Source organism: Colletotrichum chrysophilum (genome assembly GCF_026319265.1).
Source record: "Colletotrichum chrysophilum strain AFK26 chromosome Unknown scaffold_134, whole genome shotgun sequence".
Classification (NCBI taxonomy): domain Eukaryota; kingdom Fungi; phylum Ascomycota; class Sordariomycetes; order Glomerellales; family Glomerellaceae; genus Colletotrichum; species Colletotrichum chrysophilum.
The window spans coordinates 23,939-38,568 of NW_026517421.1; the positions used below are offsets into that span (position 1 = coordinate 23,939).

A 14,630-nucleotide genomic window follows, 5' to 3' on the forward strand; every position below is an offset into this window, starting at 1 on the left:
CGAATCATTCTAGAATATTTGAATACAGCGCATTCCTCTGTCAAGCGATCTCTAACTAGCACAGTCTGACGTTGTTCGTCTCAGCCAATCACATCACAATGTCGGAATTACCAGCGATTCGTTGGGGAATTGTTGGTGAGATCTTCCCCCGCCCCCGCATGGCGCCAAGCTTGCGCTGTTTGACAGGCTGGCTAACAGGTCACAGCGACGGGGATGATCTCCTCCTGGTTTGTGGAGGATCTTCTGATCTCCCGTCCCGATGCGAAAGTCAAGCATATTGTGCAAGCAATCGGCAGCTCCTCTGTCGACAAGGGGAAAGACTTCGCGAAGCAGTACTGCCCCTCAAGTAACCCCACTATCTACGGGTCGTACAACGAAGTCTATGCGGATCCGAACGTGGATATTCTCTACATCGGAACCCCACATGCATTTCACAAGCAAAACTGTCTGGATGTGATTGCGGCGGGAAAGCCAGTCCTTTGCGAGAAGGCCTTCACCTTGAATGCCCGAGATGCGAAGGAAGTGTTCGCCTTTGCCAAGGAGAAGGGAGTTTACGTTGCTGAAGCAATGTGGCTCCGTCACCGCCCGCTTGTTCAGGACTTGCAGCGTATGTTGCATAAGGAGAAAATCATTGGCGACGTCTTCGGGGTGTATTCCGAGTTCGGTTTGGAGATGGACATCCCTAACCTGCCGGACGGATCAAGATACAAGCAACCTCGCCTCGGTGCTGGCTCACTCCTTGATCTCGGCATTTACACCTTGACGTGGGCTATTCTCGGTTTGGACGCAGGAACGCCAGCCACTTCGGAAACACCCAAGATTCTCGCCGCTCAAACACATTGGGGTGAAGTTGAAGTAACAACCAGCGTCATTCTTCAGTACCCGTCAACGGGAAGGCAAGGCGTGATCACATCCACAACGATGGCGACGGGCAACCCGGACGTGATAGCCCGAATTCAAGGAACCAACGGCACTGTTGAAGTTCATGGAACGGTTCCTTCCGACCCTGAGTCTTTCACTGTCTACGAGAAGTTCTGGAGGGACCAGAATGCGGGCATCGTGAAGAGAGATGTTGCAAAGAAGCACGACTACAAGCCAGTTGGGCGTGGTTACTACTGGGAAGCTGATAACGCCGCGTTAGACGTTTTGGCCGGAAAGCTTGAAAGTTCGGTCATGCCTTGGTCAGAGACCATACGTGTCATGGAAATCATGGACGAGATTAGACGACAGGGCGGAACGGTGTATCCTCAAGACTCTGAGTAGTGATAGATACTCGAATTTGCTAGATTTACTAGAAGTAGAGGCTGCCAAAATAGAGATCTGATGTAAGTTCATTCCGTGATAAGTTTCCTTCCTATAGTCGAGGAATTGCATCTTCGACTCGCTCCTCTCAAGCTATCGGGAGGAGGCAGATTCAACAAGGTGTTATTTGATACAAAGCCTGCATGTGAATTGGAGGTTCAAGCACTAATCCAACATCTCCAGGGCAAATTCCTTCACCACCAAACTTCCACCCAAATTCTTCTTGGCCCAATTGAAGACGCCGAAACGGTATCCCATGAAGAAATACCACTCGGCGTTGAGCGCATATTCTGGCCCAAGCTGTTCGAAGTTTTGCCCATCAACGCTGTACCAGAAAGAAGCATATCGCGGAATGTTGCTAGAGTCTCTTAAGACTGAGGGCGTGATGTCGGCTTTGATCCTTAGCCACAGGTCTGCACCTTCGATCATAGGACCCTCTGCCCTGACGTAGCCATTGGAGGTGGTCAACCAATCTTGTTCTGAATGCATGCTGATGCCATCAACATAGACAAGTTGCGCCACCCCATCGGTCTTGTGGATCCCGATGTAAGCGCTGTCTTGTCGAAGTGCCGTGACACCAGCTTGGTCCCCGTCAATCATTCCAGAGATGTCAAGGCGGAAAGTTCCTTGGCTCTTCGGCCCGAGAATTCGTTGCGTGAGAGTGTTTGAGGCTTCGTATAGTCCCTCACAAACCGTCGCTGTGTTTAGAACCAGTCCATCAGGGCCCAAGCTCCATGCGTCGTTATCTGGGTTATGGTTCCACTCCCAACGGGGTCCAAGGGTGGTTCCCTCAAATTTGTCGATATAGGCGCCACTTCCTTCGACGGTCTTGGTAGTCTGAATGGGGGCAGGGTAGTTGACGCCCCAGCCACCATCTGCATCCGTAACTACCTGCAGCCAGCCCTCGGCATCCCATTCGATGGGGGCAAGAACTGGTATGCGACCGCCTGGATACACATCGATGAACGCCATGTACAGCCAGTCACCTACCTCTGTGGAGACGAGGCCTCCTTGGTGGGGAGCCCCCGCTCCTTCGACTGGTGCTTTCATCTGAGCGATGACCTCCCTGATCTCATAGGGACCCCATGGGCCGGATGTCGACTTGAGCACATGCTGCTCGTCTCCTGGCTTGGTGATCCAGATGTAGTAGTTACCGTTAATGTGATAAAAGCGCGAGCCTTCGATGTACCTGTGAGCATCTTCGGTGTAAACCACCTGCAGTAATCGTCAGCGCGTTTATCAGAGACGAGCACTTCGAATATGCTTACCTCGCTCCGAACCTCCGAAAATCCATCAGGTGACAGCTGAGCAACATGGATGTCTACCGCTCCATAGGCGATGTACATGGTGTCATCGGTGTCTATCAGCAGCCCCAGATCATAGTAGCAAGTGGGGATCGGTTCGTGACGAGTCCAAGGTCCTTCTGGGCTCGATGCAGTGAAGATTTGAGTCTTGCCCTCTCCCTGTATGCAGCCGTACCAGTAGAAAACACCGTTGCTCTGGCGATACCCAAGGGAAGATGCCCAGACCCCCTTGACGTATGCTGCGTGATCACTTCCGTTCAGAGAGAATTGGGATCCCGAGAGCTCGGGAACAGAATGAGATACGAACTCCCAGTTGGCCAAGTCATAGGATCTCAGTAAGGGTGCCCCGGGGGAGTAGTGCATCGTCGAGGCGCTATAGTAGTACGTGTCGTTGACTCGGAAGACTTCCGGGTCTGCAAGATCCGCCCATAGAATTGGGTTCGTGAACGTGTTATCCTGCCGCATGACCAAAGCGAGCCCGATGCGGCCGAAGCCTAACATCGCGAGAAAGAAGATGATGGAAGCTCTGTACTGCATGCTGAAAGTGATAGATTCTACAGATTGCTATTGATGCGTAGTTTTCTTCTGAGAATGACGGGGCGGGCTGTCCTTTCTATACTTGGTAGAAATGCAGTAATATTTGCCATGGAGATCTCAATAGTTGAGTTGACGCTCATCGGGATGTGCATCTCATGACAATCAGTCGTTCCGAAGCAAAGCCTTCCTGCTGAAGCAACTTTCGAGAGTTTAGCCGAAACATAACGTGAATTCATAGGCAACTACTTCCACTACAAGTTCTATGTGTTGTTTCCTCAGACAGTACTACGTACTGTGAATGCACGTGCTGAGGTGCCTGGGTAAACTGAGTTGCCAAGTGTCAGAAACGCTCCCCGCTCATTCGTCCGGATGCTGAGCTTCAAGATGTATGGGGTGATCATCCTCATTGGCGACGGTTCCCAAGTGGGAATTCTTCGCACGATTCCCTCTGCAAGTCTCATGAGAATGCCCACAAAGTTCAAGAAGAGCGTCACAGAGCCTTATCGGTTCGCGGGTAAATCTAGAAACGTCGAAATGAGCAGATCAGACCCCAGTAGATCTTGTCTTCCCCGCACTCCGAGGCTTGGAAACATGGTCTGGGGGATACGATTACTCGGGACGGGATTAAGCGAGATACGATTCCGCGGGATTCGATGGTATTGGTGCGGCTCAGCGTCAACTCTCAGTCTCCTCTTGTAATGATTTGCCGTCGATGCACCTTCCTCGTTTCATTACTGATGCTAGGCGCGAAAGTCACTCAAGATGGTTTACCAATGTTGTTTCTTGCTAGATGTATTTCGGTCTTACTTTTACCTTTCAGCCGGAATCACACGGCAGAAGCTTGTCACGCAATGCCAACGTAAGAATAATTACCAAGACCTCGGGATCTCTGGCTATATTCTCGGTCCACACAAGATCAAGAAGAATTGCATCTTTGATCAAGTATTTAGAGCTTTACATGGCCATTATACGTGAAATGGATTGGAGGGTATCAGCCTCTACTCTAGAAACTAGTCTCAGCGCAGAAGACCGTTGACCATGGTGCTCTCTATCTTCAAGTACCTGCTGACAGGTTGGCTCGTATTCAATGGGGTCTCCTCCGTACAGGCAGAAAACTCAACGTTTTACAACCCTATCTTGCCTGGATGGCACTCCGACCCTTCTTGTGTGCAGGTTGATGGAATATTCTACTGCATTACTTCCAGCTTTATTACCTTTCCGGGCCTTCCAATCTACGCATCGAAGGACTTGACCAACTGGAAACTGATCAGCCATGCGTGGAACCGAGAAGCTCAAATGCCCGGGGCAAGTCAACAGACAAAGGGTAAGTCTCACCGTTTTATGTGACTAAACTGTTGCTCAATTAGCTACATTGACATGGACATACTTCAACGCCAACAAGAAGGGTTCTATGCGGCCACCATCAGACACCACGATGGACAGTTTTGGGTCATATGTGAATACCTTGGCTTGCCGGATGGCATGTTGGGGACAATCTTCAAGACAAATGATCCGTACGACAATACGGCCTGGGCAGACCCTATCACGTTTTCCACACCGGCCGGAGACCTAGATCTTTTCTGGGATGATGACGGCAAGCTTTACATTCCAGGCGGGGGCCAAGGCACCGTGCTTCTTGATGTCGACCTTGAAACTGGCACAGTCCTCAACAACACTTTTCTTTGGTCAGGAACTGGTGGTGTGTGGCCGGAAGGTCCGCATATATATCGCAAAGACGGATTCTACTACTTATCAATGGCCGAGGGAGGCACTGAGACTGGGCACTATGAAGTCATGGCGGGATCGGCTGATCTCACTGGTCCATATACGCCATGCCCCAACAATCCAGTGCTCACGAACAAGGATACAGATGAGTACTTTCAGGTATGTGAAAGAAGTCACCTTGTAGAATCTTTGTCTGATTTGGAAACATAAGACCGTTGGCCACGCAGACTTATTTCAAGACACCAATGACAACTGGTGGAATGTCGCGTTGTCCACGCGTTCGGGGCCAGAGTGGTCCATCTATCCCATGGGACGAGAAACGGTCCTGTTTCCAGTAACCTGGGAGCAGGGCGAATGGCCAATTTTGGAGCCAGTCAGAGGCAAGACGTCGGGCTGGCAACTGCCCCCATCCAGTCGAGACATCCCTGGACATGGTCAGTTCAACTCTGATCCCGACGTGTATCACTTCACGACAATGAGCGAGATACCACGGAACCTAATCTATTGGAGGGTCCCATTGCAGGGAGCGTTTGAGATCGTGGACTTGAAAGGCATGCATATTGTGCCTAGTCGAGGAAATCTCACCGGCGACAACGTAGAGCTCGATGGCCGATCTGGACTGTCCTTCATCGGACGACCAGAGACCGATTCTCTGTTCAACTTCAATGTGACCCTAGACGTCCCTCTCGATGAAGCTGATCTGGAGGTAGGAGTCACTCTTTTCTTGACGCAATATCATCACGCCGATCTCGGCGTAGTAGCACAACCCAAGGCCGATGGCGCCGAAGGCACTGATCGCTTCTTGCGTTTCAGGGCCACAGGAAACGATGCCCCTGAAGAATATGTCGAGAGGTTTCCCGAAACTTGGAAGGTAGATCTCATTCAACTTGAGATTTCTACACCAAATGCAACACATTACACTCTTACCGCATATTCAGCTGCAGAGCCCGAAAACAAGATCGTAATGGCTACCGTGTCGGCGAAGTTGGTCAGCGGTCAAAGTGGCCCATTTACTGGGACCCTTCTTGGCGTCTATGCAACTTGCAATGGAGCTGGAACGGGACTTGAATGCCCTTCAGGAGGTGACGTCTACGTGAGAGAGTGGATGTACACAGGCAAGGGCCAGTACTACACTGCCGATGACCTCAGATCTTAGCTTTGGGTGTTTAGTCGTTCGGCGTGGAAACAGTACAACACAGAATCCAAGTTTCCAACCATATCTTAAGGTAGACGTCAATATCAGCGTGTACAACTGGGCAAATTGTTTCATCACTTTCAAAAGAAGACCGACTTCGTGTGACTGCAGTGCCCCAACGTCACTCCGGCACGCCAAGCTGAGATGAGACTGATTCGGGATTTGATTCCATCGCAGATTTTACCCATTCAGAGCAGACTGTGTTATCAGCTCTGTCTTGTTCAAACGAGCTCGTTCCTCGTTCACCACAACGTAGCTGGACACCTCGTCGGAGATAATTACCCACTCGACCCCTGCACAAGTCGCAGCTGACGGAGAGGATGTGGGGTTCTGATTCGCAGCTGACAGGACAGAATGGAGCAATGCACCGGAAACGGTTAGACCAGCATTGAATGGCCGAATCAAAAGTTGGAGACAAGTGAGGAATCGGGGCTTCTCTCGCCTCTTTGTACCGAAGTACTTGGCTCTTCAATGCTGTTTAAAACACAGATAAGTCCAAAGTTCTCAACCCTGAAAACAGCTGACCTACCCGCTGACCAGAAGATATCGAGTTGAACAGTTTCTCAAGGACAGTTCCCCCACCATTCCAACATGAAACCCATTCATCTCTCGTATTGCTCTGGCAGCTGCTGCAAACCATTTGAATCATTTCATCGTTAATCTCTTCGGATCAATCGTGTCTACCAAAGCCTGGTCATTATGTCTCTGCAACCCCCTTCTGTCAACTCGTCTGTGCCACCACCTATTGACGGCAAGTTTCTCTTTGTCAATGATGACCTCCTCGCCCCTGCTGAAGTCGGAATCCTCGAGCCCTCCTTTCCCGATGAACTCGTCGAAGTCCTCCGCGATCGATACCATACTAGAGGCTACCTCCTTGTCAAGGGTCTCCTGCCCCGACAAGACGTCCTGGCCGCCCGAGAATCATACTTTGCATCGCTATCCCCAAGCGGTATCTTGAAGCCAGGCACGGCACCTAAGGAAGGCATCTTCGATCCGGAAGCGAACCCCTCGAACTACCCTGGGATAGGTGCTGGAGCCAAACGGGCCACCGCCACCGCCCCTGGAAGTCAGGATAAACGCGGAATGTTCATGGATGCTGCACTGAAAGCCCACACCGACGAGTGGTACTGTGGCTCAACTGATGGCAGGGTCCGTGGGTTCTGCAACCATCCTGCCCTCAAGGCTTTCGTTGCCCATTTTACGGGTTGGGGCGATAACACCCTTCCTGTTAAAAGAACCTTGCTGAGGAACAACACTCCTGGAAATAAGGCTATCGGCGTACACTATGATCAGTCATTTATGCGCTACGGTGAGCCTACTTCAGTGACAGCGTGGGTGCCGATTGGTGATGTCAGCCTGGAGGGTGGTGGTCTGATCTATCTCGAAGATGGTAAGTTGTCTTCTTCATCACCATAACGAAACTTAACGGGGACTTCAGCTAACATTATGAACCTTTAGGGGAGGCGCTTGGTGCCGAGATAGAACAAGACTTCGAACGAAAGGCAAAGGCTGCGGGGATGACCGATGAAGAGGTACGGCACGCATACAATGCAAACATGATGAGCACTGGGTGGTTGTGCAACGGTGCGGCAGACTTTGGTCGCAAGTATGGCAAGAAATGGCTTGTTACAGAGTACGAGGCTGGCGATGTTGTCTTCCATACACCTCACATGGTATGTGTACCTCCGCCCTAGCTGACGCAACCCATGCGACAACTGATTGACCCTTTTTTAGATTCATGCATCGACTATCAACTATGATCCGAAAGGTAGGATCAGACTAGGAACTGACCTACGCTTTGTGGACTCGTCTCGGCCGTGGGATAAGGTGAGGGAATGTTCCACCAAATTGCTGGTCTTCGCTCATCATACTGACCAGCGTTGTCTAGCGATGGAATGAATACTATCGTATCGACGATGGGCTCTAGGCTGCAATGTTATGACGAACATGCAAGGAATGCACGGTGTTATCTTTCACGTTGAACTTGCAACCTTCTTGTCAACTACTTCCTCATTCTATTCGCACATTCATTCAGCTTTTCTTTCTTTTAAGATCTCAGGTTGCTATCGAAACTTTGCTTGCGAGTTTTGCGGAAATTATGTCAGGTTCAGGGACAGGTAATACTTTCCCCAGCATGCTACGCTCATTCTTCACACCCCCAGACTACCAGCAAAGTACTTAGGCTTTCTTATGTTTGTCAGGTTCCAACTGTTGATATGTCAGCAATTCACAATCATTTACCATTCAACGACCCACTGATGCTGGTGGTTCCAAAACATCTCATTTTCGTGGGGGGAAGGTCCTTTATCGGCGTCGGCCGAATTGACAATAAGCTCCGAATATTGCGCAATACAGTCAAATGGCCTGATAAGCAGCACTCATTGGCCTGCAATGTGAGAGCATAAAATGCCGCGCAAGCCGCTTTCGATTTCATCACATGGTATATGGACTTGATGATTGTTGTCGTGAACCTCTAAGCAACTTATTCATCATTTCCGTCACGGCTGTGGTCTCAAATTCCTACTCATTGTGAACCATCATTATCATGGGAAGCATTCCTCCCGTCAAGGTCGCTATCATTGGCGGTGGACCAGGCGGCTTAGGCGCTGCGATCGAGTTTGGAAAGCTCAATTATATTGATTGGACTCTTTACGAGAAGAAGCCTGAAATAAGTGAGACTGGTGGTGGCATCAGTCTACAGCGCCATACTTGGCGATTGCTGGAGTTGACTGGGGCTGCCAAAAATGTAGACCCAAATGACTTCTTCAGGGCTGAAGATGGAACCAGCGGACAAACAAGGTATCAAGTCCGACTTGCGATAGACCGCCCAACCATTAGCTGACCATCACCAGAAACGGAAGAACGGGCAAGCTACTCGAGCAGAGCAGTCACGCAGCAGACGTCCCTTTGCAACAACGCAGCTGCCGGCTGGTCCGAGCCAAACTTCAAGCAGCACTCCTCCAAGAGGTTGACAAATCTCGGATCAGGGTGTCAAAGAAGTTGACCAATATTGAGAAGTTGCAAAATGGCAAAATTCGGATTGATTTCGCCGATGGATTCACTGATGAAGTGGATTTGCTTGTCGGCGCAGATGGCATCAGATCTGTAAGTTCCACTACCCAGCAAAGTACCATCCTCCACCGGTCCGCTGATTGCAACACAGTTTGTGCGCTCGTTTGCATTTCCCGACCATAAGATCAAGTATAACGGACAATCCGCTTATCGAACCATCATCTCTAAATCTGCCGCCCTCAGCATCGAGGGTATTCCCAGATCACCCGTTTTCTGGCAGAACGTTGGTGGAAAATACGTCTTTACTTGTCCTCTGGGTGGAGATGACTTTGAGGTTACTGCTCGCATCCGCCGACCGACTGAGGGCCAAGAACACGTCAGCTGGGGTCGGTCTTTTGACTTCTCGACCATCGCCTCGGAGTATGATGAGTTCTGCGAGCCAGTTCGCAAGGTCATCCAGCTCGCAGCACAGGGAAAGACCGAAGAATTTGCGTTGTTTTCGGGTGCGCGACTCGAAAGCGTGATTTCGCATGACGCTATTGCCCTTATCGGAGATGCGTCCCATCCGCTGTCCGGAGCTTTTGGCGCAGGAGCGGGCTTCGCTCTGGAGGATGTGTGGGCTCTTACTCGAAGCTTGGATTTTGCGCGCACAAATGGAGAAGGTTTGGCGGCAGCTCTGAAGCTATATGACCAGATTAGGTCGCCGCATTATCGAGATCTATACGGGGTTCTAGACAGTTTTGCAGCAGTCAACTCGAAGCTATTGGCCGAACACCTTCCTGCTGATGATGAAATCGAGGAGAGGGTTAGAAGGGCCAGCGAGAAGAAAGCTACTTGGATGTACCATTACGAGGTAGACAAAGCAGTGGAAAAGTTTTTTGGGGGCCAAGGACAGTCTGTCCAGCCGGCAGCGCTGCTCTAATGGCCAATCCGTGCCCGAAACAGCACGGTTGATGGTCCCGCACATGAATATATGGAGGAGCGGTATTGAATGGAACTTTGAGAATTAAGGTGATAATCATACAATAAATGCTACCGAAACGGACTGTACAAGGAAACTTCTTCCCCAATTGCGTCAAGCGACTTTATCTTCCATCATCGTCGCGAGCTCTCGACATGGTCCGATGATACCTCCACCTTCTCAGTCAATGTGACATTCTTGTCATCGAACTCTACGTCCTTCGAAGGGGCTGTCACAATCTCGTCTCCGAACTTGGCCGCAACCTCCTCAAGAGACAAGAACCGAGTCTCTGGCAGGAAGAAGAAGTAAATGGTTCCCGCGAATAGGTTGCACGCGATGAAGACAAAGTAAAACTTCCACGAGATTTCATCAAAGGCGATGGATGCCGCATACGAAAGCCAAATAGCCGTGATTGATTGCGTGAAGACAGAGAAGCCGACGCCAACACCACGCAGATCGAGAGGGAAGATCTCTGCAACAAGGACCCAGTTGACGCTGTTGAAGAAGAAGGAGTATGCGAAGGCAAAGAGAAAGATGAACGCCACTCCCGCCCGAGAGCCTGCCGGGTTAGAGCCCTCAGGGAACCTCTCTGAGAGGGCCGTCAAAACTGCGAGCAGTACGGCCAGACAGTAGCTGCCTGAGATGACCGTGACGCGTCGGGTCCAGTGATCGGCGACGAAGAAGACGTTGATAATCTGGCCAACGACGGCCATAAAACCGTACAGAGCTCCGATGAGGAGGACAGTCTGTCCTTCGTAGCCGAGAGAGTTGTACATGATGGACTGGTAGTTCTGAATGATGTTGGAACCAGAGAGCTTCATCATGTTAACTGTGAGGCAGGCAAGGAGAGTGCGACGGATGTATTTGCGGGTGAATAGGTTCATGAAGTTGGTCATGGCGTTCTTCTTCTTTTCGGACTCCAGCTGGATTTGACTGCACATTTCGGCGAACTCTCTTTCGATGACCTCAGAGCCGCGGTGCTTGTGAAGGGTATACATGACTTGTTTGGCTTCGTCATATCGCTCTTTGGAGGCCACTGTGAGATGCATAATTAGTCGAAGGATTCTGCATTTATATCGAAGAATACTTACACCATCGCGGGGAGTACGGGAGGAAAATGGTCATGATGGCAAGGCAGAGTGCTGGAGGAATCTGGGTAGCCAGTGGCACGCGCCATTGAAGGTCGCCGACAGCGAATGACCCCGCGTACCCAACCCATCCTGCAGCAAAGAAGCCCAAAGTATTCATTAGGCCTTTCAAGCCCACGAGGAATCCGCGGTTCTCAGGGAGACTGAGCTCTGCCAAATAAACGGGAGCTGTGGGGTAGACCATGCCGGTCGAGAAGCCAGAAAAGGCGCGACCGACGATCATCATGGCTGGATTCACAGCGGCAGTCTGAAGAATGGCCCCGATGACGCTGGCAGTTGCACCCAGGAGAAGGGTCCACCGGCGAGAGATCCTGTCCATGGTGTAGGCTGAGCCACCACTGCCAAAGGCGTATCCGGCATAGTATCCGGATACGATGCCAGCCCTCACAGAAGCATTGTCCAGCGAAGATCCATACATGTACAGCTTAAATGTCTTTTGGGCAATGGTCGATGCGATGATACCGGTATCGATGCCGTACACGAAGCTGCGATGTCATGTCGAGTCAGTAATTTGGCTCAATATTATGTCGACGTCAAGTTGCAGATAATTCTACGAACCCTGCGAGACTGATAGCTAGACCTATCAGGATCGATCTAGTCGAGTTGCCGCGATGGCCCGCTGTACGTTTCGTCATTGTGTAAGTGTGAGTCTAAGGCGTGATGCTTTATGTTCCACTTAAGGACATTCAAGAATGAGAGACGATGTTGAGAGCAGTGAGGATGCCAACCTTGACTGGAATACTTCAAACCTTCATAGAATCTGACTCAGGATCAGGGTGCAGTTGCTAAACTTATAACCTCCAATATTCCGGTGTATCAACTTGCGAAATCCTTGGGCCCTTCGGCAATGTCTCCGTGCAAGTCGGGTTGGACATGGCTCATCCTGATGTCCACTTCCCCGCACAAAGGAACGATGAACTCCACCCCCGCATTCACCCCAAGATTCCCCCGTGAAACCAAGTTGCCGAAACCCCGTGGGTGGCTTCTTGCATGGGTTGACGGCCATGAGTGGCATGAGCTTCGGGGCCCAGCGGATCCATATTGAGGAGAATCGTCTGACGGCCAGGTTTGTGGTCAGCCAGGACCTTCCTTTCAGGTTTAGTTCATCCGAGGAGATCGTGGATTAGAGCCTCCGAAGCTTGTAGCTCCTGATGATACATGGAGACGCATGAAACCCCGGCAACGAAACGAGACTCATGTCGGTACGAGGAAGTGGTGTACACTGCCGCGTAAAACCCGGTTGGCAGACGCCCCACGAGTAGTCCGGAGACATATGCGGATAAGCCATCATATGGAAGGCTGTGAGAAACAGTGCTTGCATAGCCAGATTCATGGGATCATTGATTGTACGCTACATAGTATGTTATATGTAGAGATCCTGACGTCGTATCGGGGGCAGATGAACAACTGTGTCAGAGGAGGAGTCAGAAGTATGAACACCAGCTTGTCATACACAGAGATCATTGAATGGTCTTCTTTCCAACACTCAGTATTTTTCAGATCTCAACTTTCGTCAGTAGAAGGATGGCATAATTGAAGTGTGACTCTTCATTTCATTACGGACCTACACGATCACTCACGTTGAGAACATTCTGAACATAAACAGCAAGTTACATGACATCATCTTATGCTACCACTTGGGTATCTTCGCTGAGAAATCCGGCTGGAACTTCTGCATATATGTAGTATCATCTCGCTTCCGCAAACCGCAGTCGAGATACTGCTGATGAAGCTTAGCCAGCCTCTCCCTATCAAGCTCAACCCCCAGACCAGGCGCTGTTGGCACATTAACACCGCCATCGGACCACGTAAGCGCGCCTTCAATTACAACATCCTCGTTCCGTGGCTTCCAGGGCCAGTGGGTATCACAGGCGTAGTCGAGGTTGGGAGTCGCCGACGCCAGATGTGTCATCGCCGCAAGCGAAATACCCAAGTGGCTGTTGGAGTGCATCGAGAGACGCATGCCCCAGGTCGCGCAGATTGCCGCCAGAGTCTGAGATTTGCGCAGGCCCCCCCAGAAGTGGTGGTCTGAAAGGATGACCTGCACCGCGTTCTGGAGGATAGAAGGCGGGAGATGTGAGAACGCGACAACGGCCATGTTTGTGGCCAGCGGCATCGAGGCCTCCTTAGCTACGGCTGCCATACCCTCGATCTCGGGGGCAGGATCCTCCAAGTACTCAACAATGCCGTCGAGCTCTTTGGCAACCCACTTAGAGGTCTCAACAGTCCAGGCGGCATTGGGGTCCAGCCTCAGGGGCACCCCGGGAAACGCTGCATGCAGGGCCTTGACTGCCTCGACCTCCTGGGCCGGCGGGTATACACCGCCCTTGAGCTTGATGGCCTTGAAGCCGAATTCGTCAATGATTTTCTTCGCCTGCCGCACGAGGCCTTCCGGGTCTAGCGCGGGGCCGTACTCATCGTCTGCGTCTCCAGGGTGCCCCGCCCATTTGTAGAACAGGTACGCAGAGTACTGGACGTTGTCTCTAACGCGGCCGCCCAGCAGTTCGCTGACGGGCACGCCTGCAAACTTGCCTTGGATGTCGAGGCAGGCGACCTCGAATGGGGAAAAGACCTTGTCGGCAACGGAGGCGGTTGTCACCATGCCCGCCATGCCGTCGCCGCCAGTGGTGGTGTCGCCTTTTAGTGAGTTGACGCATATTTGGTAGATGGCATTCGTGTCGTAGATTGTGATGTTCTTGGTCTTGATCTGATCGGCAGCCGCCTGCAAGCGACCGAGGTGCGTTGAGTCGCCGTAGGATTCACCCAGCCCGTAGACTTGGTCATCCGTGACTACCTCAATGATGCTGCGCAGGGCGAATGGTTCATGCACGCCGACGCTGTTTAGCAATGGCATGTCATGAAATGCCACCGGGGTGATGATGACATCTCGGATAATGCCACGAGGAGACATGATGCTGATTCTAAACTTTGCTGCTTTGCAATGCTGTGTTCAGGTGGGCTGGTAGGAGCTTGCGTCTCTCAGAATTGGAGCCTACCACCAGACCTTTCGCATCTTTTTAACACCCAAAGATGGGACTTACCGGATGGCCGTTGTCGCAGCGCTTCCCCAGAAGATCAGCAGATTGAAAGCCGGGGTGGGGTCCTGAATATCCGCCGCTTTTGCGGATAAGAGGAGGTGGACAAGGATCGGCTCCTCCGCATTCCTGGGGAAGTTCAATCCTCGAAACGGATAAGCGCATCCGCGGAACAGACCCTGGTCTTCCTTGGCCCCCGCAACTAACACCAGGTCATTTGTCCAGCTCACGAGTTGATCCGAGGAATGGTCAAATCGACGATACTTGACATCCGAGGAAACGATGGATGAGACGTCAACGACACCATTCCCCCGCGTCCGTCGAGCATCCGATGCGCCGGAAGATGGCCGAGCACCCAAACGGCTGAAAGATGATCCCATTCGACCGAGGGTCAACAGAGCATGCGATCGC

The 14,630-nt window shown here is 51.4% G+C and overlaps 6 protein-coding genes across 6 annotated transcripts; 3 read left to right on the forward strand and 3 right to left on the reverse strand.

The window, feature by feature from the left end:
* Nucleotides 1–98: 98 nt before the first annotated feature.
* Nucleotides 99–1,263, forward strand: COL26b_011246 (uncharacterized protein; the record flags this gene model as incomplete). The annotated part of the gene is made up of 2 exons (XM_053183918.1): nucleotides 99–135; nucleotides 206–1,263. 2 exons carry the CDS (start codon nucleotides 99–101, stop codon nucleotides 1,261–1,263), a joined length of 1,095 nt encoding a protein of 364 aa, XP_053032121.1.
* A 204-nt stretch (nucleotides 1,264–1,467) lies between these two features.
* Nucleotides 1,468–3,143, reverse strand: COL26b_011247 (uncharacterized protein; the record flags this gene model as incomplete). Its single annotated transcript, XM_053183919.1, has 2 exons — nucleotides 1,468–2,517; nucleotides 2,571–3,143. 2 exons carry the CDS (start codon nucleotides 3,141–3,143, stop codon nucleotides 1,468–1,470), a joined length of 1,623 nt encoding a protein of 540 aa, XP_053032122.1.
* A 3,619-nt stretch (nucleotides 3,144–6,762) lies between these two features.
* On the forward strand, nucleotides 6,763–7,962 carry COL26b_011248 (uncharacterized protein; the record flags this gene model as incomplete). The annotated part of the gene is made up of 4 exons (XM_053183920.1): nucleotides 6,763–7,453; nucleotides 7,522–7,736; nucleotides 7,798–7,831; nucleotides 7,952–7,962. 4 exons carry the CDS (start codon nucleotides 6,763–6,765, stop codon nucleotides 7,960–7,962), a joined length of 951 nt encoding a protein of 316 aa, XP_053032123.1.
* A 646-nt stretch (nucleotides 7,963–8,608) lies between these two features.
* On the forward strand, nucleotides 8,609–9,997 carry COL26b_011249 (uncharacterized protein; the record flags this gene model as incomplete). The annotated part of the gene is made up of 2 exons (XM_053183921.1): nucleotides 8,609–8,862; nucleotides 9,319–9,997. 2 exons carry the CDS (start codon nucleotides 8,609–8,611, stop codon nucleotides 9,995–9,997), a joined length of 933 nt encoding a protein of 310 aa, XP_053032124.1.
* Nucleotides 9,998–10,170: 173 nt separating this feature from the next.
* Nucleotides 10,171–11,819, reverse strand: COL26b_011250 (uncharacterized protein; the record flags this gene model as incomplete). Its single annotated transcript, XM_053183922.1, has 3 exons — nucleotides 10,171–11,072; nucleotides 11,128–11,669; nucleotides 11,743–11,819. 3 exons carry the CDS (start codon nucleotides 11,817–11,819, stop codon nucleotides 10,171–10,173), a joined length of 1,521 nt encoding a protein of 506 aa, XP_053032125.1.
* Nucleotides 11,820–12,814: 995 nt separating this feature from the next.
* On the reverse strand, nucleotides 12,815–14,095 carry COL26b_011251 (uncharacterized protein; the record flags this gene model as incomplete). The annotated part of the gene is made up of 1 exon (XM_053183923.1): nucleotides 12,815–14,095. One exon carries the CDS (start codon nucleotides 14,093–14,095, stop codon nucleotides 12,815–12,817), a length of 1,281 nt encoding a protein of 426 aa, XP_053032126.1.
* Between the last annotated feature and the right edge of the window lie 535 nt (nucleotides 14,096–14,630).